The sequence below is a fragment of the Pipistrellus hanaki genome (genome assembly GCF_964339955.1).
Source record: "Pipistrellus hanaki genome assembly, chromosome: 13".
Taxonomy (NCBI): Eukaryota; Metazoa; Chordata; class Mammalia; order Chiroptera; family Vespertilionidae; genus Pipistrellus; species Pipistrellus hanaki.
The window spans coordinates 19,341,289-19,364,847 of record NC_140515.1 but is presented as its reverse complement, the minus strand read 5'-3'; the positions used below and the strand labels follow the sequence as shown (position 1 = coordinate 19,364,847).

General features: G+C 35.6%; 1 protein-coding gene across 1 annotated transcript in view; it reads right to left on the bottom strand.

Annotated features, from left to right (window-relative positions):
- DNAH12 (dynein axonemal heavy chain 12) overlaps positions 1–23,559 on the bottom strand; it is a 200,452-nt gene that overhangs the window by 83,803 nt on the left and 93,090 nt on the right. Inside the window, exons 33-39 of the mRNA XM_084903087.1 lie at positions 20,571–20,654; positions 18,578–18,766; positions 15,442–15,561; positions 13,152–13,340; positions 5,512–5,663; positions 1,869–2,007; positions 758–924 (exon numbers count right to left, since the gene is read on the bottom strand). Of these exons, the coding sequence (XP_084759213.1) occupies positions 758–924; positions 1,869–2,007; positions 5,512–5,663; positions 13,152–13,340; positions 15,442–15,561; positions 18,578–18,766; positions 20,571–20,654 (1,040 nt within the window). The remainder of the gene's footprint in view (positions 1–757; positions 925–1,868; positions 2,008–5,511; positions 5,664–13,151; positions 13,341–15,441; positions 15,562–18,577; positions 18,767–20,570; positions 20,655–23,559) is intronic.

Here is a 23,559-nt window from a genome sequence, read left to right as displayed (position 1 = left end):
TGGCTTTGAGATAAGAATAATGCTATATTGGCTTGGAGGAAGTAAAGTTTTCTACGAAATTGCTGTTAAAATCAAACCATTTCAATGATATAGTAGTCCCAAAAAAATTAAGATAGTAGAAACACAGGGTGTTGATTATAATTACCCATAAATTCTCAGCCCTGGGGGAATGGTACTTTGAAAGATTATTATAAATCAATAGATTATTTTGAAAATAACTGCTCAAAAGGAAATAATTTACTACAGCATTGAATATATACATTGCCAATACTAGATTATTAATCCGTTACTAATTCAGACATTCAGAGGAAAAACTGGTAAAAAAAGATATATAAAAGTCTTCTAGCATGGCTCAGTGAGTGAGCGTTGACCTATGAACCAGAAGGTCATGGTTCCATTTCCTATCAGGGCACATACCCAGGTTGTGGGCTCAATCCCCAGTGTGGGGTGTGCAGGGGCAACCAATCAATGATTGTCTCTCATCACTGATGTTTCTATCTCTCCCTCTCTCTTCCTCTCTGAAATCAACAAAAGTATTTTTTAAAAATTATATTCAGAAAAAATATGTAAGAAGTAAAGTAATTTTATAAAGGAAAAGCCTTCTAAAATTTTCTGTATAGGAAAATAAACAATCAGTTATTTATCTTTTATAAATAACTTGAAAAAATGTATTATCTTGCTCTCAGAAATTAAAATTGAAAAAGAGAATAAAAAACTGACTTCACCATGCTAATTAAGACTTCAATCAGATAGTTACCAATTTCCACAGTCAAAAAACTGTCGTAATAATTCAATAGGAGGCTGAGCTCCATATTTCTCCAATGTAGGCATATTCATGTCATCTATAAAAATTATACATTTCTTTCCCATAGGTGGTCCAAAAACTCCTTTGCGTCTTTTATCCAATCGAGCCATAATAATGTTCTAAAATATAAAGAAGAAGGTATAGTAGTTATATTTAACATCAGAAAAAATAAGGAAGTTAAGTCTACTTATGAAGGAAATAATGTCAAGCAGCACCATGTACATGTTTATTTGTATTTATTCACTTTTAGAATGATATCAAACTTCATATTCAACATTAAAGATAATTTATTGAAATCCTACAGTACTAAAAATTGTTACATGCATATTTATATATTTATATTATACACACATGCACATATACACACAAAATATTTTCCTCATTAAATATCCCAACACAGCTAATAACTTTAATTTACTCTATATCTAAAATTACTAATTTAAATTTGTAAGATTTTGAGATAAAGAGAATTCTACAGGTTTAAAACAATGAAAATGAATCCCATTAGGTCAAGAGAGACTGGACAGCCATAAATTTAGGAATGGATGATAAAAATGGTGATTAGAAAAGGCCTCATGTAATACTTCCATGTTGATACTTTTGGGGATAAAGGGTGGGACGCATAGTTACACAATTCTTGTCACACAAGATCTATAATAGTCCACGGTTTGAAATACATATCAGAGACAGAGCTTAAATAAGCAGCAAATGCTCCTAAGGATCATCTAGGAGAGTCTAGAAAGTTCTCTCCCCTTTTTCTCTGCCCCCTCCCTTCTCTTATACTCTCTTCCCTAGTTAAGAAATCAATTGCTGCTGCTTCTTGGAATAAAATAAGATGACAAATCTTGATAATCCAGTATTAATGCAAATATGTTCTCTCAAATGTTTGTCCTCAAAATCTGACTTTAAAAACTTATTTGTAATGCCAAAAATAAGTTTGAAGTTTAATTTTAATTCACAGAAAATTTGCACAGCTGCTCATTTAACATACAATTCTAAATACTAATCAAAGAAGGCAAAACATTTAATAACTATCAACCTATGTTTCTGGCTTTAAACTCACCTGAACCTGGTTGGCACTGGTCCGTGCAGAGAAATTAACATAAAAAGGAAAATACTTGTCCTTTTCCAAGTGATTCATTAGCTTATCCTTCACATACACTGATTTTCCTGTACCAGTTGGACCCACAAAAAGCAGTGGCCTTTAGGAAAACAATGAATATATCATTCAAAAGGGGGAAAAGTCAGAATACATTTCTACTAAGGAAAGTTAGAGTTATTGAAAATGTAAAAATAATCAAATCAAATTCATCTAAAAACTCACATTTTAATCTATCATTATATCTCAAAAGACTGGTGAAGTAACAATTGGCATACCTTTTTGCTTCCTGTTACCAAAACTTTAGTTGTAGAGTAAGGAACTATTATTTGAACAGATGTAGCATTGCTATATGCAGACATACTCATAAAACAATAACATGCTTAACTTTTCAGAAAGGAAAAGCAAAATTTGTCTCCTCAGAAAAATGATGTATTTGTATTTTTTAGTTAGAAGTTCAGGCAAGAGGGTGCCGTGTGGAACAGACTAATGACATGATGACAAAAGATAGATTTAGGTGGTTTCACAGTTATCTCAATAGCATAAAGTTTGTGTGAGTAATAAAAAACTGAATTCTAAATCTAACAGTTATGTATACATGTTTAGCATTTTATAATCAAGTCAGAATTACTAACTGAAAATACTTGTCTAAAAGCAAACGATAAGGAATTTTCTATTCAGTGGGATCTCAAGCAGGGCTTCTCATACTTCAGTGAACATAACTAAATAGAAAAGGAAAAAAATCATGAGAGTTTATATTCACAGTACTCTAAAAACTCCAAGTTTGAGAAATACTGAATCAAAAATCAAATACTGTCACATTGCGTGATACTGTAATTTGGCACTATACAATACACAAAGACAAACACAAAACTAAGCAACAGCATTCCGTTAGAAGAGGTCATCTAAGTAACCTAAATTATGCTAATATGTATTACTTTTAAAAATTATTATTGAAGTATAAACATAAAACAAAAGTTCTTTTACAACTATAGTAATCCCTAAATTCATCTACGTTTGTGTCCTAATCTGAGTAACCCTTGCCTTCAGAAAAACTGTTTATTAAAGTTATTTTAATAAATAAAATATTGTTCTTAACTTAGGGTCTATGGACCAATTGAAGAAATTCTTAAAGTATTCAGAGAATCTGTGAACTGGAATGACAAAAACATTATATCTTTGCTTTCACTATCCTTAATTAAAATGGAGCAATTGTATTAATAGTATCTGTGTGCTTGTCAGCAGTAGAAATCATAGGTATTACACTAAATATAATTGTTAATAACAACTCAATATCACTTATACCATAATTTCTTCAAAATTATGATAGTCATCAGACTCACTACTGGAACTTATTTAATGTACTAGAGGCCTGGTGCACAAATTCATGCATCAGTGGGGTCCTTCAGCCTGGCCTGCGGGATGGGGTCAAAACCAGCTTTCCAACATCCCCCGAGGAGTCCCAGATTGTGAGAGGGTGCAGGTCATGCCGAGGGACCCCAACGCTGTACAAATGGGGTTGGGGAAGGACGTGGGAGGTTGGCCAGCTGGGGAGAGACAGCACATCTTGCTCAGTCCCAATCAGCTGGACCCCAGCTTAAGCAAACCTACTGGAGCATCTACCCCCTGGTGGTCAGTGCACATCATAGTGACTGGTCAACTGATCAACTGTCTATTCCTTGGTGGTTGAGCAGCCTTAGCATATCATTAGCATATTATGCTTTGATTTGTTGAATGGATGACCAGGTGACCAGACACTAAGCATATTAGGCTTTTATTATATAGGATTCATAAAGAAGTAAATGGCCCTGGCTAGCATTGCTCAGTGGTTACAACACTGGCTTTCATACCAGAGTGTTGTGGGTTTGAATTCCAATCAAGGGCACCTAGGTTGCAAGTTTAATCCTCTCTCTCTCTCTTCCACCCCTCCCTTCCACTCTCTCTGAAAATCAATGGAAAAAATATCCTGATTCCTTGGACAAGGGTTTAGAAAAAAGAAGCATATGTATTTCTACTATGGATCAAATTTGTTCAGTTTTTAAAAATACATTTTTATTAATTTCAGAGAGAGGGAGAGAGATAAAAACATCAATGATGGGAGGGAATCACTGATTGGCTGCCTTCCACACACCCCTTTACTGGGGATCAAGCCTGCAAACTAACATATGCCCTGACCAAGAATAAAACCATGACTTCCTGGTTCATGGGTCAATGCTCAACCACAGAGCCAAACCAGCCAGACCCAAATTTGTTCAATATTTTAACAAATGTATTCCAATATGTGATTTCCCTTGTAATCCTATGTTTACATTACTCACTTAAAATAATTATTCTGACAAATGTTTCATAGCACACAAAAATTACCATACTTAGAATTCCTTAGAATTGGCAAGTGCCTTCCTTGCCTAAGAAAGTTTTAAATATTAGGCACTAAATGCAAAAATGCAGCACTGTCCAGATTGCTTAGATGGTTAGTATCTTCCTGATATGCCAAGGTTCAGGGTTCGATACATGGTCAGGGCAGGTACAAAAATCAACCAATGAATGTATAAATAAGTAGAACAACAAATCAGTGTTTCTCTCTCTCTAAAATTATATACAAATAAAAATAAATGCAACTACAATATAGGGATAAAATAATGTTCCCTCGTAAGCTATTTTTTTCTGTTTTTGTTTATTAAACAAGATAAAACTGTCACAAAATTCATTCAGATACAAATTTTTTATAAACAACAAACCATTGCCGAAACCGGTTTGGCTCAGTGGTAGAGCATCGGTCTGTGGACTGAAAGGTCCCAGGTTCAATTCCGGTCAAGGGCATGTACCTGGGTTGCGGGTACATCCCCAGTAGGGGGTGTGCAAGAGGCAGCTGGTTGATGTTTGTCTCTCATCGACGTTTCTAGCTCTCTATCCCTCTCTCCTCCTCTCTGTAAAAAATCAATAAAATATATTAAAAAAATAAAAATAAAATAAACAACAAACCATTACATTCATGCATATTATGTAAGCTTCTCTCATTCAAAATAGCATTAATAATAAATTATGCCTCATGTTTTAAAAGAAAAATAACTACCAAAATGTTATTAAGGAAGTTGGTATGGTTATGCCTATGGTACATTGCTAGGCTTTTGATTCAGTTTCATGTACTCTTTTTTTTTTTTATGTGTTCTTCTGATTCAAGCCTGGGTTTTGCATGTTCATCTTAAGTTATGAAGAACTAGAATAGGATATATTTGAAAAATGATAAATGTAATGGAAGAATGTGGATCATGGTTAGTCTGACCTCAGGAGTACAGTGAATCTTTGAGTAGAATGCATACCTATTAGCAATAACATTGATTTTTAGTTGGTTACAAATAAAAAAATACAAGTGTCAGCTTATGAAGCAACAAAGTACGATGGCAAAAATGTTGAAAAGGGCAATAGAAGACCTGGATTCTAGGTGTGCCACTAGAAACAAATGTCAATATGGACATGTCAATTAGCCAGTCTCCCAAGGAGTCAGTTATCTAAAAATGAATGACCATAAAGCTTACTTCAAAAATCCTATGATCCTGTTAGAATGACACTTGTTATGGTTAAAGTGTATGTTATAAAAATGTCTTACTTTCCATAGGTAATACTCAAATTCATTAGAAACGTATATCTAACTGTGTCCATTGTAGGGACTATGATATCTTGAATCTTGGTACGTCTCTCTCCTAAATTAGTACTTTTAATTAATTCATTCCAATGGATCCAGCGACCTCGGTTTTTCAACTACAAGAGAAATAAGTTTCAAATATTATAACAATGCACTTGTTATCCGAAAGTTTCTTTTAAACACAGTTATCATATTTACTTTTAAAAAAAACCTAATAGTCTTTCTGCTTTTTAGTGTGAAATAACAGATTTCTTCAAAATAAGATATATAATATTTTAAGTCATAAAACAGTTTAACAAACATCCATGAATCCACTACCCAATTTAAGAAATACATTTTTCTTTAATTTTCCTTTCCAATGATAATCTGAAGAACATAGTGAAATAGTTATCACAAATTTAACATACCTAGAATTTTAGATATTTTTGCAACTATGTTCTTTTAGCACTCCAATCTTTCCAAAATGCCTTGAAGATGTCCTTTGACATATAGCAAGTATTTATTTGAGAAGCACTCTGATGTAACTCAAGTTATAATTTACTAAAGTTTTAATTCATGTTTTCATATCCTATCTAATAAAGAGGGTATATGCTAATTGACTCTCATACCATCACAAAGATGGTGGTGCCCATAGCCAATAAGAAGGGAATATGCGCAGCCCTGCCCACCCACGGTCATTACTGTGACACCGTAATGGACAATTTGCATATTACCTCTTTATATATATAGATTACCTAATGAACACAGATGAATAAATACTCAAAATGTTAGCAAACTAAATTAAAAAATAAATTAAAAAGATTATATGCCATGTTCAAGTGGAATTTATTCTTAATTTGCAAGGTTGGTTCAATATCCACATATGAATAAATGTGATACACTACCTAAACAAGATGAAGAACAATGCATAACCCATGAACATTGACAATAATGCAGGTAAGGCCTGGGAGGGCAGGGCAGGAGTGGGGTGGAAGAGGGACATCTGTAATACTTTCAGAGGGACATCTGTAATACAATCAATGGAGTGAAAGACAGGACATCTGTAATACTTTCAACAATAAAGATACATTTTAAAATAATAAAGGACAAAATGCATATGATCATACTAATAAATGTAGAAAAAGCACTTGGCCAAATTCAACATCCATTTATGATGACCAAAACTATCAGCAAGGTGAAAATAGAGGCAACACAGTTCACCATAATAAAACATGACAAGCCCACAATTAACATCATACTCAATGGTGAAAATCTAAAAGCATTTTTCTTAAGATCAGGAACAATACAAAGATATTTATTTTCATCACTTTTATTCAACACAGTATTGCAAGTCCTAGCCACAGCAATTGGACAAAAATAGAATAAATAATTTTCAAGTACACATGGAACATTTTCTAGGATAGATCACATGTTAGACTACAAAAGAAGTATCAGTAATTTAAGAAGACTGAAATATATCAAGCATCTACTTTAACCACAATGGTATAAAACTAGAAATCAATTATAAGAAGTAAAATACACAAACACAACATCCAAATTAGAAAGGAAGAAGTAAAAGGCATCTAAATTAGGAAGGAAGAAGTAAAACTTTCATTTTTTGGTAGATGACATGACACTATATAGAGAGAACCCTAAATAGTCCAGAAATCTGTTGCATTTATATACACTAATAATAAACCATCATAAAGAGAAATTAAAAATAAAGTCCCATTTATAAATACACCAAAAATAATAAAATACCTAAAAATAAATTCAACCAAGGTTATATACGACCCATACTCCTGAAATTGTAAGACACTGAAAAAATTGAAGAAGATACAAATAATAGAAGCATATACCATGCTCAAGGATAGAGAGAAGTAACATTGTTAAAATATCCATACTACACAAAGCAATCTATAGATTCAAGGAAATCCCTATCAAAATACCAGTGGCATTTTTCACAGAACTAGAATAAGTAATCCTCTCTACATGGAACCACAAAATAGCCAAAACAATCTTGAAAAAGAGGGGCAAAGTTGAAGGTACCACACTACCTAATATCAAACTATACTACAAGGCTATAGTAATAGAAACAGCAATATATTGGCTTAAAAACAGACACATAACTCAATGGGATAAAATAGAGACCCAGAAATAAACTCAGGCCTATATAGTCAATTCATCTATAACAAAGAAGGCAAAAATATACAATGGAATAAAGATAGAATTTTCAATAAATAGTGTTGTGAAAACTGGACAGATACATGCAAAAAAATAATTGGACCACTTTCTTACACCATATACAAGATAAATTAAAAATGGATTAGAGATTTAAATGTAAGACCTGAAACCATAACACAGATAGATGAAAACATAGGCAGTAAACTCTGACATAGCTCTCAGTAATTTTTTTATTTTTTATGTATCCTCAGGGAAGGTAAACAAAAGAAAAAATAATCAAATGGTGCTATAACAAACTAAAAAGTTATTGCACAGCAATGAAAACCATAAAAAACACAAACACACAACCTGCTGAGTGAGAGAAGATATTTGACAATAAAAGGTTAATATCCAATAAGAGGTTAATATAAAAAACATATAAAGAACTCAAGCAACTTAACATAAAAAAGACAATTTATATATTGATGGGACATACATACAATAAAAAATATTTTCCCTAAAAAAAAAAAAAAAGACAATCTGATTTAAAAAATGGGCAGAGAGCCTGAAATGGAAAATAGCATAGAGCTTTCTCAAAAAGTAGAAATATAATTAAAAATCTACATTAATAAAAGAGAAACATGCAAATTAACATCACTCTGCTACACCCACCAGCCAATCAGGATCAAGTATGCAAATTAACCCACCAAAGATATGGGCAGCCCACAGAGCTGGAGGCTTGGGTTGCCCCTGGTGATGGAGGAAGTCAAGCTTTCCACCCACCCTGGCTGGCCCTGGCCTCCACTCAAGGCTACGAAGTTTCAATTATAGAAGGTAAATAAATCTCAGATACTTGCTTCTAGCTGGCCCTAGCCTCTGCTCAAGGAGGCGCTGAAAAAAAAGAAAAAGAAAAAAGCCCTTTACCTAGGCTAGCCACACCCCCATGGCCCAATCCCTATAAACCGGCAGAACATCCTTTAAGGGGTCCCAGATTGGAGAGGATGCAGGCTGGGCTGAGAGACACCCCCCCTCCCATGCACAAATTTGGTGCACCAGGTCTCTGGTCAATTATAAGAAGTAAAGCACAGAGTTTTTAAAAAGTGCGTTTTACTTCTTATAGTTGATTTCTAGTTTCATACATTATGGTTGAAATAGATGCTTGCTATATTTCAGTCTTTTTAAATTACTGATACTTCTTTTGTAGTCTAACACATGATCTAACCTAGAAAATGTTCCATAGCCAGTAGCTATGATGTGCACTTACCACCAAGGGGCAGATGCTCAATGCAGGAGCTACCACCTGGTGGTTAGTGCACTCTCACAGCGGGAGCACTGGTCAGCTGACAGAGGGGCACCAGGCACCGGGCTGATGGCTGATGAGCACAGCTACTGTGGTGCGGGCCTCTCCCTTGGACACTACCCTGCCCACCAGAGAGGCGGGCACAGCGAGGCCAGGATGAGCAGGAATTGTGTGGTGCCCAGCACACGCTCCTCCCCTGAGACCTGTCGCTTCACACACCACTTCGTGTTGTATGGGATGGATGTGGACAGCAGGCTGGAGCCCTATGAGCTGGCGGGTAAGGTAAGGCCAGGCTGTGGCAGCACAGGGGTCCACTGGTTCCCACAGGCCAGGCCAAGGGACCCCACTGGGCCCGATGCCGAGGGATTCGTGCACCAGACCTCTAGTTTAATAAATGAAGGCCTGGTTAACTTCCTTGGAAAGATCAGATCTATGAATAAAATCTATTAGAACACAGCTAAATCACATAGAGTGAAAAAGGTGAAGGGATTAAGTACAAATTGGTAGTTACAAAACAGTCACGGGGAATATAAAGTACAGCTTAGGGAACATAGTCAACAATGTTTTTGTAAATATGTATGAGGTCAAGACCTATTTGAGGAATCATTTTTTAAGTTATATGCTGTACACCTGAATCTAATATAATACTGAATGTCACCTGTAATTGAAAAAATTGAGTCACCCTCTCACTATCATTTTCTCCTTTCCAACAGCAACTATATTTAGCTCTTTAAGTTGGATATTTTGGTATTTTCCTCCAATTATGCTGTGTTATCACTCTTGATTTTTAATTTTAGAAATTATTTTATTGGGACAGGTTTGGCTCAGTGGATAGAGTGTCGGCCTGCAGACTGAAAGGTCCCGGGTTCAATTCCGGTCAAGGGCATGTACCTTGGTTGCGGGCGCATCCCCAGTAGGGGGTGTGCAGGAGGCAGCTGATCAATGATTCTCTCTCATCGATGTTTCTAACTCTCTATCCCTCTCTCTTCCTCTCTGTGAAAAATCAATAAAATATATTTTTTTTAAAAAAGAAAAGAAATTATTTTATTGACTTCTCATTGTGACTAATGAGGATGAAACTCTGGTCATATTCTTAAAATTCTGTTTTTAAGAATGGTTTTGTGGAAAGATTTCTGCATTGGAAATCAAGAGAACTAGGTTCAAGTCTTGACTCTTCTGGCCATTCCTTCTCTAGGTTTGTTTCTTAATCTATAAACCTTTAGATTTAAGTAAAAAAAATCCCAGATCTTATGACTTTATTAAGAAAAATTTGCATGAATCAAATAATTATTCAAATGGTTACTGTTTAAAATAATCCTTTTGTAAATTATTTTAAAAGTGGAGAAAATATCTTTAATTTAAATCTGAAACTATAAATTATTCTTAAAGCAAGTTTATCTGTCTGTCCACAAGTCACAGGAGAAGAAACTAAAGAGAAAAAAACTATAACGCTAACCACACAATTCAAAATAACTCTAGAGGAGAAACCAAGATGGTGGCATAGGTAAACACCTGAACTTGTTGCCTCACACAACTACTTCAAAATGACAACTAAAAGACAAAACGAACATCATCCAGAACCACAGGAAGGCTGGCTAAGTGGAAATTCTATAATTAGAAGAAAAGATAAAAGCACACTGAGACTCAGAGGAGCTGCAGAAGTAAAGTGCAGAAGTCCAGGGGCGCATGCGGGGAGGGCTGGTAACTGAGTATGCAGCTAGCTTTTTGAGTCTACAGGGAGACACAAGCTCCCAACTGCTCTGAACTCCAGTTCCAGGCGAGACTCTGGGGACTCAGACTCATACGGGAAGAAACTGGACTGTCTGGCAGCAGGCAGAACTCGAGGGCGGCTTTCTCTCAGAGGTGCTTGCAGCAAGTACTGTAGTACACTGAGACCCGGCGGCCTTTTAGGGCAGGGCTGATGGGAAGCCATTGCTGTTTGCTCCGCCCTGAGACTCCACCCCACCCAAGCTGTGCGCAGAGGCTTTTGCATATGAATGGCCTGGTCCTTTGAAATCTAAATTTCCTTAACAAACTGCAGCTGAGTCAGTGAGACCTAGAGCAGTGTTTCCCAACCTTCTCTCATGATGAGAATCACCTGGTGGAGTTGTTAAAACACAGATTCCTGAATCCCAACTAAGAAGTGCTAAACTGGAATTTTTGGGAACATATAGGTAAAATTGTATACTTAACTAGTGCTCTAAGACAGATTTTATATACAGAGCACTAAGTTAGGTATGCAATTTTACCTATATGTTCCCAAAAATTCCAGTTTAGCACTTCTTAGTTGGGATTCAGGAATCTGTGTTTTAACAACTCCACCAGGTGATTCTCATCATGAGAGAAGGTTGGGAAACACTGACCTAGAGCATCCAAAAGAAGGCCCAAGGCCCCACAGCAGGTTGAATTGCTTCACAGCTGGGCCTCATCTAGGCAACTCCAAAACCCAAAGAAGAGGAATCTGCAGATCTCTCCGTAGCTCCTGCTGGGTGGCCTCAGGCAGAGCTAAATTAGCACCTCCTTGGAGATCCAAGAGCCAGTGTACCCAGAAGTCAGAGTAGGACCATCCAGATTACAACTCCTCAGATCCATAAGGGACACACTCAGGGGGCAGACTCAGTGAGCACCAAAGCCCACTGAAGCAAGTCTGGCCTCATAAGGGTGTGCTCCCATTTAGACACAGCTGATCCTCACAGCCAATTGGCCTAGAGGTCAATTCCTCCCAGTGATACCAACAACAATCAAGGCTTAACTACAACAAGACTGTGCACACAGCCCACAAAGGGGTGCACCAAGAGTGCCCACCTCAGGTAACTGGGGAGACTGAGCTATAGGACACTTAGCACACAAAGCCACTCTTTCAACTCAGGGAAGCAGCCAAAATATAAAGACAAAGAAACAGGTCACAAATGAAAGAAATGGAGGAAAGCAAACGACTGGATATAAATTTCATGACCATGATTATAAGGTTTTTCAAGAATTTTCTAGAAATGGCCAATAAATTTAGTGAGAACCTCAATGATATGAAAAAGGACCAACTAGAAATTAAGCATACACTGACTGAAATAAAGAATAATATACAGAGATCCAACAGCAGACTAGAGGAACACAAGGATCAAGTCAAAGATTTGAAATGCAAAGAAGCAAAAAATACCCAACTGGAAAAGAAAAAAGAATCCAAAAAGTTGAAAATAGTTAAGAAGCCTCTGGGACAACTTCAACCATACCAACATCAGAATTTATGGGGGTGCCAGAAGAAGAGAGAGAGCAAGATACTGAAAACCTATTTGAAGAAATAATGACAAAAAAATTTCCCCACATGGTGAAAGAAATAGACTTATAAATCCAGGAAGCACACAGAACCCCAAACAAAAGAAATCCAAAGAAGACCACAATAAGACATATCATAATTAAAATGTCAAGAGCAAAAGACAGAGAGAGAATATTAAAAGCAGCAAGAGAAAAACAAGTTACCTACAAGGGAGCACCCATATGATTGTCAGCTGATTTCTCAACAGAAACTATGCAGGCCTGAAGGGACTGGCAAGAAATATTCAAAGTGATGAATAGCAAGAACCTACAACCAAGATTACTCTACCCAGTAAAGTTATCATTCAGAATTGAAGGTCAGATAAAGAGCTTCACAGATAAAATAAAGCTAAAGGAGTTCTTCACCGCCAAACCAGTATTATATGAAATGCTGAAAGGTATTCTTTAAGAAGAGGAAGAAGAAGAAAAAGGTAAAGATAAAAATTATGAACAACAAATACATATCTATAACAAGTGAATCTAAAAATCAAGTGAATAAAAAATCTGATGAACAGAATAAACTGGTGAATATAATAGAATCAGGGGCATAGAAAGGGAGTGGACTGACAATTCTTGGGGGGAATGGGGTATGAGGGATGCGAGAACAGAATGGACAAAAATTGTACATCTATGGATGAGGACAGTGGGGGAGGGAGGAGCAGAGGATAAGATGGGAACCAGGTGGAGGGGAGCTATGAGGGGGAAAAAGAGAAGCAATTCTAATAATATGAAAAATAAAGATTTTTAAAATAAATAAATAAATAAAAATAAACAAAATTGGAACTCATGAATTTTGTCTGCTGATCCAAGATTATGATTTATAGCTTTTTATAGCAATAATTTTATATCATACCTCATACATGTAATCATATACCAAGCCTTTTTCTTCAAAGTGGCATTCCCATTTACCCACAGAATCAGGCACTGGGTGGCTTTCAATTTTCCCCTGGATGATTGATCGTAGGAAAAAATCAAAAAAAATGCGACCATTTGTATCACAACTTCCTCCAAGGGACCAAATCAAAGAAAACATAAAGCAAGCCTGTTGGTAAAAAAACAACAATAAAAAACAGATAATAGTACAGTGATTGCCAGAGGGAAAAGGAGTAGGAGAAGTAGAAGAAGGGAAAGGGAGCATAAATAGTGATGGAAGGAGACTTGATTTGGGGTGGTAAACACATAATACAATATACAGATGATGTATTATAGAATTGTGTGCCTGAAACTTGTATAATTTTATTAACCAATGTCACCCCAATAAATTCAATTAAAATATTTAATTTAAACTCAGTATTTAAAAGAATTTTTAAAGAATTAATGACAATTTAAGATATTAGGCCTGGTTAACTTACCTGGAAAAGATCAGATCTATAAATAAAATCTACTGGAATACAGCTAAATCACATAGAATCATTTCTCTTGCAATAGCTATCTAAATTTAAAATGTCCAAGCCAAATGATCTAGGAATTTCTCTTTTAGGACTTTATCCTAAAATATATTTCCAACTGTTAACATGATATATGTACAAAAAAATTCACTGCAGCATTATTTGTGATAGCAAAGGAATAAAAGGAACCAAAATGTTCTTCAATTGAGGCCTGCTTAATTGGATTGTGGTACATACACTGGAATACATGCAGCTGTTAAAAAAGAAGATAACTCTACTGATATGGAATGATCTCCAAGATATATTGTGAGAAAAGATGTAAATAAGTATAGATGGTATGCTAATACGTATAAAAATTTACATAGCCCTAACCGGTTTGATTCAGTGCAGAGACTATCGGCCTGTGGACTGAAGGGTTCCAGGTTTGATTCTAATCAAAGGGCACATGCCCAGGTAGTAGGCTCAAACCCAATAGGGGACTCTCTCATCATTGATGTTTCTATCTTTCTCCCTCTCCCTTCCTCTCTGAAATCAATTAAAAAAAATTTTTTTTTAAGTATACACATCAGAGTATGCATCAAGTACCTCTAGCAGGCTACCTGGCACTGGTAATAGTAGTTGACCTGAGAGTGTCTAGAGGACTGGGATGGATGGAAAACCTACTTCTGCCTTTTGAATTTTACTCAGTGTACATGCCTTATTTAGTTTAAACATCTATCAAATACATTTTAAGAGGAAATTTTTAGTCAGGTATAGACCTATATTTGTCTAAAAATGATTCTGAACCATTAAAATAATTTTGGGAGTTTAGGTTTACCAACAGAATGAAAAATTCCAGGAAATATATAACATAAAATTTACATAGAAAAACTATTCCTAAAATACTTTTATTTTATAGAAAGGTAGCACTGATATGTATGAAAGGATATTAAAAACTAATTCTATGAAATGCAGTTCCAAACTTAGGGAGAAAAAGGGATATGAATAAATTACATTTCAAACATGTCTGTTCAGTTTCTTTAAAAGTGGAGGGAAATAAAGACAAAGGGAGAGGGGAAAGGAAGAGATTATGGCTAGCAAGGAACCCTGGAATGTGAGATGTCTGAGGTAATTTTCTGTGACAACAGATGAAGGGAAAACAACAGAAAGAAACTGCCATTACCAGATTAGAAGAGAAGGTAGACTGAATAAAGGAGATCAAGAGTTTCAGGAATAAGGTGGTGGATGGGAAAGTAGCATACACCAGGGAAGAGAGCAAAAACCCTCTTTCCTTTGTCTCCCTCAGAGTGATGTTCTCTGGCTTTCTCTAACTTCTAGACATTAGCCAACCTGGACGACTGAATCCTCCCTACCCCTGTGCTCTGTGGGTTCTGCCAGCAATGCTCCACCCAATAGGTGTGCACCTACTCTTGTCGTTTGCAGCCAGTTTCTTGCAGTCTGCATGCTGGTTTAAGATTAAGACAAAATCAATTCACCTAAAGTCCATACTGGATTAATAGGAAGTCACCTTATTGTTTATCAAATTATAAAATAAATAACAGGGTAAATTTGGCTTGTTTTGACATATTTTACTTTCTTTAAAGTGTTTTTTAAATCAAAATACCAGGTCAGGGCAACTTTAATGTCTTCAGTTATTCTTTCAGTGCTAGTCAAAAACCAGTTCTGGATCTTACTATGTCATTCTTAGTACAAGTATCATTTGTCAGAGGCATATTTTATTCTGTAATTAAATACCACATTAAGAATAAAACCAACCATAATCCAAATATGAAGGTGCTTGCTTGAAGGTTCATTTTCTACCACATCACAGAGGAGTACTTCAAAGAGGCGTGTGAGAGACACAACTGCACTGCTATCACTTGTAGGAATCAGTTCCTGCAAAGTGAAAAAAATATGGTACTTTTCTTTCATCTTATTTTTAAAAAAAGGAAGATAAATGTTTTTAAAACTGATAAAAGCATATATGGTTTTCATAAAGTGTTTATAACTTTTTAAACATAAAGAATTTAAACAATACATGATAAATACATCTCTCAAATATTTTGGTTTAGCATATTATATATGGTTATACATAACATATTCTAAACTCTCTAAGAAATAAAAATTAGCTACTGTAAGAGAAATATCAGTGTTCTAGGGGTAGCAGAAATAAAGTCTCTAACTGCCATACATTCATTTATTTATTCAACAAACACTTATAAAAAACATGTTATACCTATATACCAAGCTAGGAGATATAGAACACACACTATCTGAAAAGTAGTGATACTGAAGTTAAATGGACAAAAGTAATATGGGGTGATACTGACAAGGCAGAGGAAGTACCAGGGTAGGGGAAGGCTACTAGAGTACTTGAGATAAACAATTAGCCCAGACCCAGGGAGGAGGTCAAGAAGGGAAGTGGGAGAGGAATAAATCAAGAAAGCCTTCCCAGATAAAGTAATAACTCAGCTAAATTGGGGGTGAGGGGAGAGGGAGAGAAAGTTAGGCAGGTGCTAAAAGGAAGGACATTCAAGGCAGGAGAAACTTTATATTCACAGAAATGAAAATACAAGAGGACCCAGAATGAAGGGAATTTTGTAGGTTGTGAAAAAGGAGTGGCAAGAAATAAGGCTTAAGAAGCAGAAAGGTATCAGATTCTCAAAGGTTTTATAGTCTGTGGCAAGATTTCATGCTAAGAGAAGAGGGATACAATGGAGGATTTTAAGTAAGGGAGTAAATGGAATGAATTTGTGTTTTGGAATCTTCATTCTGGTACCCAGATGTAGACTGTACCAGAGCAGCTCTATTGTATTGATTCAAGTAGAAAATGATTAAGGTCAGTCATCCGAGAGATGCAAATCAAAACAACAATGAGGTACCATCTCACATCTGCCAGAATGGCTATCATCAGCAAGTCAACAAACGACAAGTGCTGACAAGGATGCAGAGAAAAAGGAATCCTCGTACACTACTGGTGGGAATGCAGACTGGTGCAGCCACTCAATTGAGAACAGTATGGTTTCCTCAAAAAACTAAAAATGGAACTCCCATTTGACCCAGGATCCCACTTCTAGGAATATATCCCAAGTAACTAGAAATGCCAATTAGAAAGGATATATGCACCCCTATGCTCATATTAGCACAATTTACCATAGCTACGATTTGGAAACAGCCTAAATGCCCATCAGCAGTTGAGTGGATTAAAAAACTGTGGTATATCTACACAATGGAATACTATGCTGCGATTAAAAAAAAGAAAAAGAGTTCTTACCATTTGTAAAAGCATGGATGGAACTGGAGAGCATTATGCTAAGTGAATAAGCCAGTCAGAGAAAGATAGATATTATATGATCTCACTTATTTATGGAATATAATGAACAACATAAACTGATGAACAAATATAGCTCCAGAGACAGAGAAGCAGCGATCAGACCTTCAAACCTCAGAGGGAAGGTAGGGGAAGGTGGGGGTAAAGGGGAGAGATCGACCAAAGGACTTGTATGCATGCATATAAGCCTAACAAATGGACACAGACAACAAGGGGGTGAGGGCATGAATGAGAGGATGAGGGGATAATGGGGGAATAAGAACATATATGTAACACCTTAACCAATAGAGAAATTAACAACAAAAAATAAAATGATTAAGGTCAGAACAAAGGTTACTATTATAGGTAGAAGTGGGGTGATCAGAGGAACTGGGATGGAGAGATGGCAAATGTAAAAGCAAGGAGGGAAAATCCATAGATCTTGAGGACTAACTGAATGTGGAAAATATGGGAATGAATTATAAGAATAAAACCCATCACTCAGTAGTGTATTTTGTATTATTTACAACATATAGCACTAGAGCTTTAAATACAAGAACTGAAAATTGACTTTAGCTGTATATTTTATCTATAAAGCCATTGTACAGAATCTTCATAAAGTAGAATTTTTTATATTTTCCCTTTAATGCAAAATATTTTTCCTATCTTATAAATAATATTTTAGGATAAAGAAATCTACTGAATGAATACCCCTTTGTCTTCTCTAGATCAATATACAGTGATATATATATATATATCAGACCTTCCAGGGGCAAAGGAAGATTTCTAGTTATTCATATGAAAAACAATATAATAATTTATAAATAATAATACAATAAACTGTTTCATGTACTCACAACTGGAAACCTACTTTGCCCTACTCTATATTTATTTATATGTAAGAAACGAATGTGTGTGCATGTGTGTCTGTGTGTATATGTATGTGATGGGTTGAATTTTGGTCCCCCAACAGATTTGCCTATGTCCTAATTAATCCCATGAACTCATGAATGTCATCTTATTTGCAAAAAGTGTCTTTAAAGATGCAATTAAGAATCTCAAGATGAGGAGAATATTCTGAATTATTTGATAGACCTTAAATTCAAGGTCCTCAATCTTTATGAGTTAACACAGTGTAGAGACAGACAGAGTAGAAAACCAGGTAAACATAAAGAGACTTAGAGTTATATAGCTATAAGTAATATCCAAAGCCAAAAGAAGATGAAAGAGATAAGAAAAGGCTCTCCCTTTATAGCCTCCAGAGGAAGCACGGCCCTGCCAACGTCTTTTTCTTTTTAATTGAATTTTTTGGAGTGACATTGGTTAGTAAAATTATATAGGTCTCAAGTGGATAATTCTATAATACATCATCTGTATATTGTATTTTGTGTTCACCACCCAAGTCTCCTCTGTCACCATTTAGCCCCCCTTTACCCTCTTCTACCAGCCCCCACTTCCCCTTTCCCTCAGGTAATCACTATATTGTTGTCTGTATCAATAACTTCTTTAAAAATTTTTTCTTTAAGTTTTTTTTTTAATCCCTTCACCTATTCACCCAGCTCCCTAAACAAATTTCAATGGAACAGAGAACAACAGTGTTACCTTGCATTGTTTCTTACGAAGCTTTAAAGAGGGCCGTATTAACCAGTCAAAAAGTCCTTTCAGAAGAGCCTGATTATCACGTTCCTGTAAAGGTCCCTTCAGTGAACTCAACCATGAAGATACAAGCGGTTCCCATCCTAATTGTGAGGGTTCCAAATAAATCATGCCACAGCGGCTTACAGTGGCGGGCTAGAGGGAAAAGGCACATTTTCTTTTTCCAGTGTTGCTTTTATAGCAGTAGTACCTGTAAGTTATTAACTACCACTTGCATGACTTATAAAGCCCTTCATGATCTGGCTCCTGTCTTTCTCTATAGCTTCACATACTATCGGGTCTAGTAATAATTAATGTCGTTTTTCAACATTCGTTTAAAATTGCTTGGCGTTGACTTGTATTGACATAACCTTCAAATACATGGTATCTATAGAACGTGTGAAGTGCAATTAACAAGTTTTGCTTGAAAAAGTTTGTGTTTGGTTTGGTTTTTGTTGCAAAACTAGGGCTAAGAAGATGGCGGATGAAGAGCATATTCGGCACTGCATGCTTTACGAGTTCCAATTAGGAAGAAAAGCAAGTGAGGCTGCAAAAAACATCTGCAGTGCTCTTGGTCAAGATGCAGTTAGCGCCAGAAAATGCCAGCATTGGTTTGAGAAATTTTGCGAGGGAAATTTTTCGTTAGATGACAAGAGTGGTCGAGGCCGTGTGTCCAATTTTGATCAAGAAGCTCTTCAAGCTCTTTTGGTGCAAAATTCTCAAATTACCCAACAAGAGCTTGCGACAACTTTAAATTGTTCACAAAAAACAATTTCCAATCAATTGCGTGTACTTGGCAAAGTCCAAAAGTTTGGAAAATGGGTTCCTCATGAGTTGACCTACAACAACCGTAATCAAAGAGTCACAATTTGCAGTTCGCTCCTCTCTCGTCAAAACCGTTTGCCGTTTTTAGAGCAAATTGTTACCGGAGATGAAGAATGGATGCTGTATGTTAATTTGAAAAGGCGGCCTCAATGGTTGGACAAAAATGAGGCTCCGCAGCCCACGCCAAAACCTGACTTGCATGCGAAAAAAGTGATGTTGTGTGTTTGGTGGAATTTTAAAGGAATTCTTCATTATGAACTTTTACCATCTAACCAAACCATTACAAGTGCAGTGTATAGTGCCCAATTGGAAAGGTTAGCCCAAGCTTTAAGAGAAAAAGAACCCGCGCTGATTAATCGGAAGGGCATAATTCTTCACCACGATAACGCACGACCACATACTGCAAGAATCACTGCTGAAAAACTGCGCCAGTTGGAATGGGAAGTTCTCCCTCAACCTGCATATTCTCCTGATATTGCCTCTTCCGATTACCATTTGTTTCGTTCTTTGCAAAACTTTCTTCTTGGAAAAAAATTTAATAATGAAGAATGCCTCAAAAATGCATTGACCGAATTTTTTGCATCAAAATCACAAGAATTTTACAACAGAGGGATTAAAATGCTTCCTGAGCGTTGGGCACAAGTAGTAGAAAACAATGGCAACTATATTGTTGATTAAATTTTGTTGTATTGTTTAAATAAATTCGATTTAAAAAAGTATTAGAAAATGACATTAATTATTACTATACCTAATATTTGAACTATGTAAGTTACAGTTCCCCAGGCATGCCTTGGCTTCCGATCTTTATATCTTGTCATGATTTGGAATGCCCAGCCCCAAACAATCTCCCTGGAGAAGTCTTACCTCTCAAAACCAAATCAAACACTCAAATGTTTTCCATACCCTTCTGGAGCACTCACCCCCTCCACATTCTTAGAGCACTTACATGTAGCTCTATATTGAGATTATTTATTAGCATGCTTCTCGACTTCCCTAAGTGAGCATACACTGTGTCTTACTCATCTTTGTATTTCTAGTGTCTAGCTCATCTTCTGAAACATAATAAAGCACTTATTGATTAAATAAATAAATGAATAAACAAACAAACTACTGTTATAGTAAATCATGAACTTACTGAGGCCTGGGAAAGGTCCATTGCTTCAAAGATTAGGCTCATTTGAGGAGACATTTGAATGATTTCTCCACTCATGAGGCAAAGCTAAAAAAAATTATTTTTTTCAAATGTTTATGTAAAATTTTTTCAAACTTCTCAAATAAAAATATAAGATAATATATGTGATATGATGTAATAAGTAAATATGAATACTCATATACTTATCTCCTAGATTTATCAATGTTAACATTTTGCCATATTTGCATTAAAAATATTTTAAAGGTCATTACTTACCATGACATTTACATGCCAAATACATCTAAAAAATAAAGTATTTTCTATATCACCACAATATGATCACATCTAACACAATTACCAATAATGCCTTAATATCATCAACTCACCCAATATTAAAATTTTCTCAATTGTGCCAGAAATGTCTTTTTAACTGATTTATTGAAACCAAAATTCAATCAATGACCATGAATTGTGTCTGCTATGTCCCCTTGGTCCCTTTTAATCTAAAATATTACTTTTTAATCAAATATGTAAAATTGAATTTATCAACTTCTCCCTTTCTGCCAAACTCCTTTCTTGTTCATTATTACTAAAGCCATTCTGTCTTCTTAATATCTTTGGCTTCTAACTTTGGAATTATCAAGTTTTAATAATTTAATAATGATTATTAATTACTGATGTTCCAAGTTAATTTCATTACTAAGTCTCTTAAATTCTTCCTATTTATTTTTCAGTATTTCTTCTCTGCCTCTACCATTACAACTCTAGTTCTAGTTTTGTCCCTATCTACAATAGTTATATGTCAATAACATGGCATTTAACATTTTTGAATCTGCTTATAAATAAATGGTCTAGACCTGGACTGTTCAATGTGTTAACCAGTAATCATATGTGGCTATTTATATTTAACTTGAGGCCAGATGCATGAAATTCGTGCAAGAGTAGGCCTTCCTTCCCCGGGCTTCCCTTGAAGCCCCAGCTTTGTCCGGAAGGTCGTCTGGAAGGATGTCTGTTCTAATTAGCTTATTATAGATTTTAACTAATTACATTTTAAAAATTTAAATTCAGTTCTTCAATTGTATAAGCCACATTTCAGATGCTCAATAAGTGAGCAAATACTCAATAAGCCACATGGAACTAGTGGCTACCTTGTTGGACAGTGCAGATATTTATATCATTGCAGAAAGTTATATTAGACAGTGCTAATCTAGAATACTATTAACTTTCCAACAGATTATTTCAGCAAACAGTCTTCTACTTGCTACAAATTTGGGAGGTAGAATCAGCCTTCTTCTCATACCCTCATTCTGTTTCTCAAATACTTCTACTCCACCCTCCAGTATAATCCTTGCTCTTTTGACAACCCCTGTTTGCTGCTGTCACTCACCAACACCCAATCATCCTCCATCCCCCTGTTAGCTATAGCTTTCAGTACTTGGTTTAATCTTCTTTCGCCTATAACTCTGGCCTGATCCAGTGCTAAGAGGGGGAGCATCTTATAAAACTTGGACCCTAGACCACCTGGTCTTCACTTATTATCCTACTCCACTCCAACCATCCACTTATATACCTGGGCCTTCTCTACTGAAACACTAAACATTCTAAAATACTAAATTCGAGCATCCTAATTTCTGCCCACAGACTCCCACCCATCCAACTCCCTTGCTCATTAATTCATACCACACTTGCTCTTCATTTTCTTTCATTTTTTTATTTTTTAAAGTATTGTATATGTCTCCTTTTTCCCTGTTGCTCTTCATTTTCATATCCCTGTTGTTCTCACGTCCTCCATTATTAAGCAACTTCTGTTCTTTGGTCTAGCACTTCTACCATTCTCATGCCAATATCTTTAAAGTCTTCCTATATTTCCAGGCTAGCAACATTATTCTCACACACACACCCAAACCACTTTCACTCTTAAAGAAAACCTCAAAACGCAGACCTTGGTCCTACTACTACTAATTCATGGTCTTCAACTCAATCAAGTTCTCAGTAACACTCTGCTTCTATAGTTTCCTATAGAAGGCAGCTCTCTTCCCCATTTTCCAAACGGCTAATTTAAATCTTCCCTTTTCTCTGCAAGTGTGCAAAGAATAGGGCCTGCAAGTTCACAAAATAAAAATAACCAAAAATATTTTTCTTCAAATTTCCACTATCAAATCCATACATTCACCTATGTCTATATCTATCCTTTATTGCTTCCCTCTTATCCAATATGAAATAAACTTTCTACCTGGCTATGAATTCTTAGATTTGTCTCTGCTGATTAACCTCTCTCTTGTGAATCATCAATGTATCTTCTCTGTTCCCTCCCTAATCAATATGACTAAATATATGAAAGAAAGAATATGAATAAATGACCAACCACTTATGATAAAGTACTGAAGTATATGTTTGAATGCTAATTATATTAATAATTAGCATTCAAACATATATAATTCAGTAAAGTACTGAAGTATATAATTCAGTAATGTACTGAAGTATATGTTTGAATGCTAATTATATTAATTTGCTTATTTAGTGGTATAGTAATTTCATGTAAATATTAAAATAAATTATATATTCATACAGTAGAATATAAACAAATACATTAAAAGAATAAATAAATAAAATGGAACTATAACAACATGAATATCACAGATACTATACTGACTTAAAGAAAGAAAACACTTAAGAGTATAATTCCATTCCATGAAGTTCAAGAACCAGCAAAACTAATTGATCATAGAAGTCAGAATAGTTATTGCTCCTGAGGTGTACTGATTGGGAAGGAACATGAGTTAACTTTGTAAGATACAAGAAATTTTAGGCATCTTTACCTAGATGATAGTTATGTTGAAGCATCCATCTTATATAAAAACTGCTGTTTGAAATTTTAACCCTGCTATTTTGGCTTCTGGAAATGCTTGCTTGCTTAAATAATAAGGAAAATAAGACTACTCCCACTTCAGAGAGGCCATTAAACCTTCCCCGGACAAAGTTATCAGTGCTG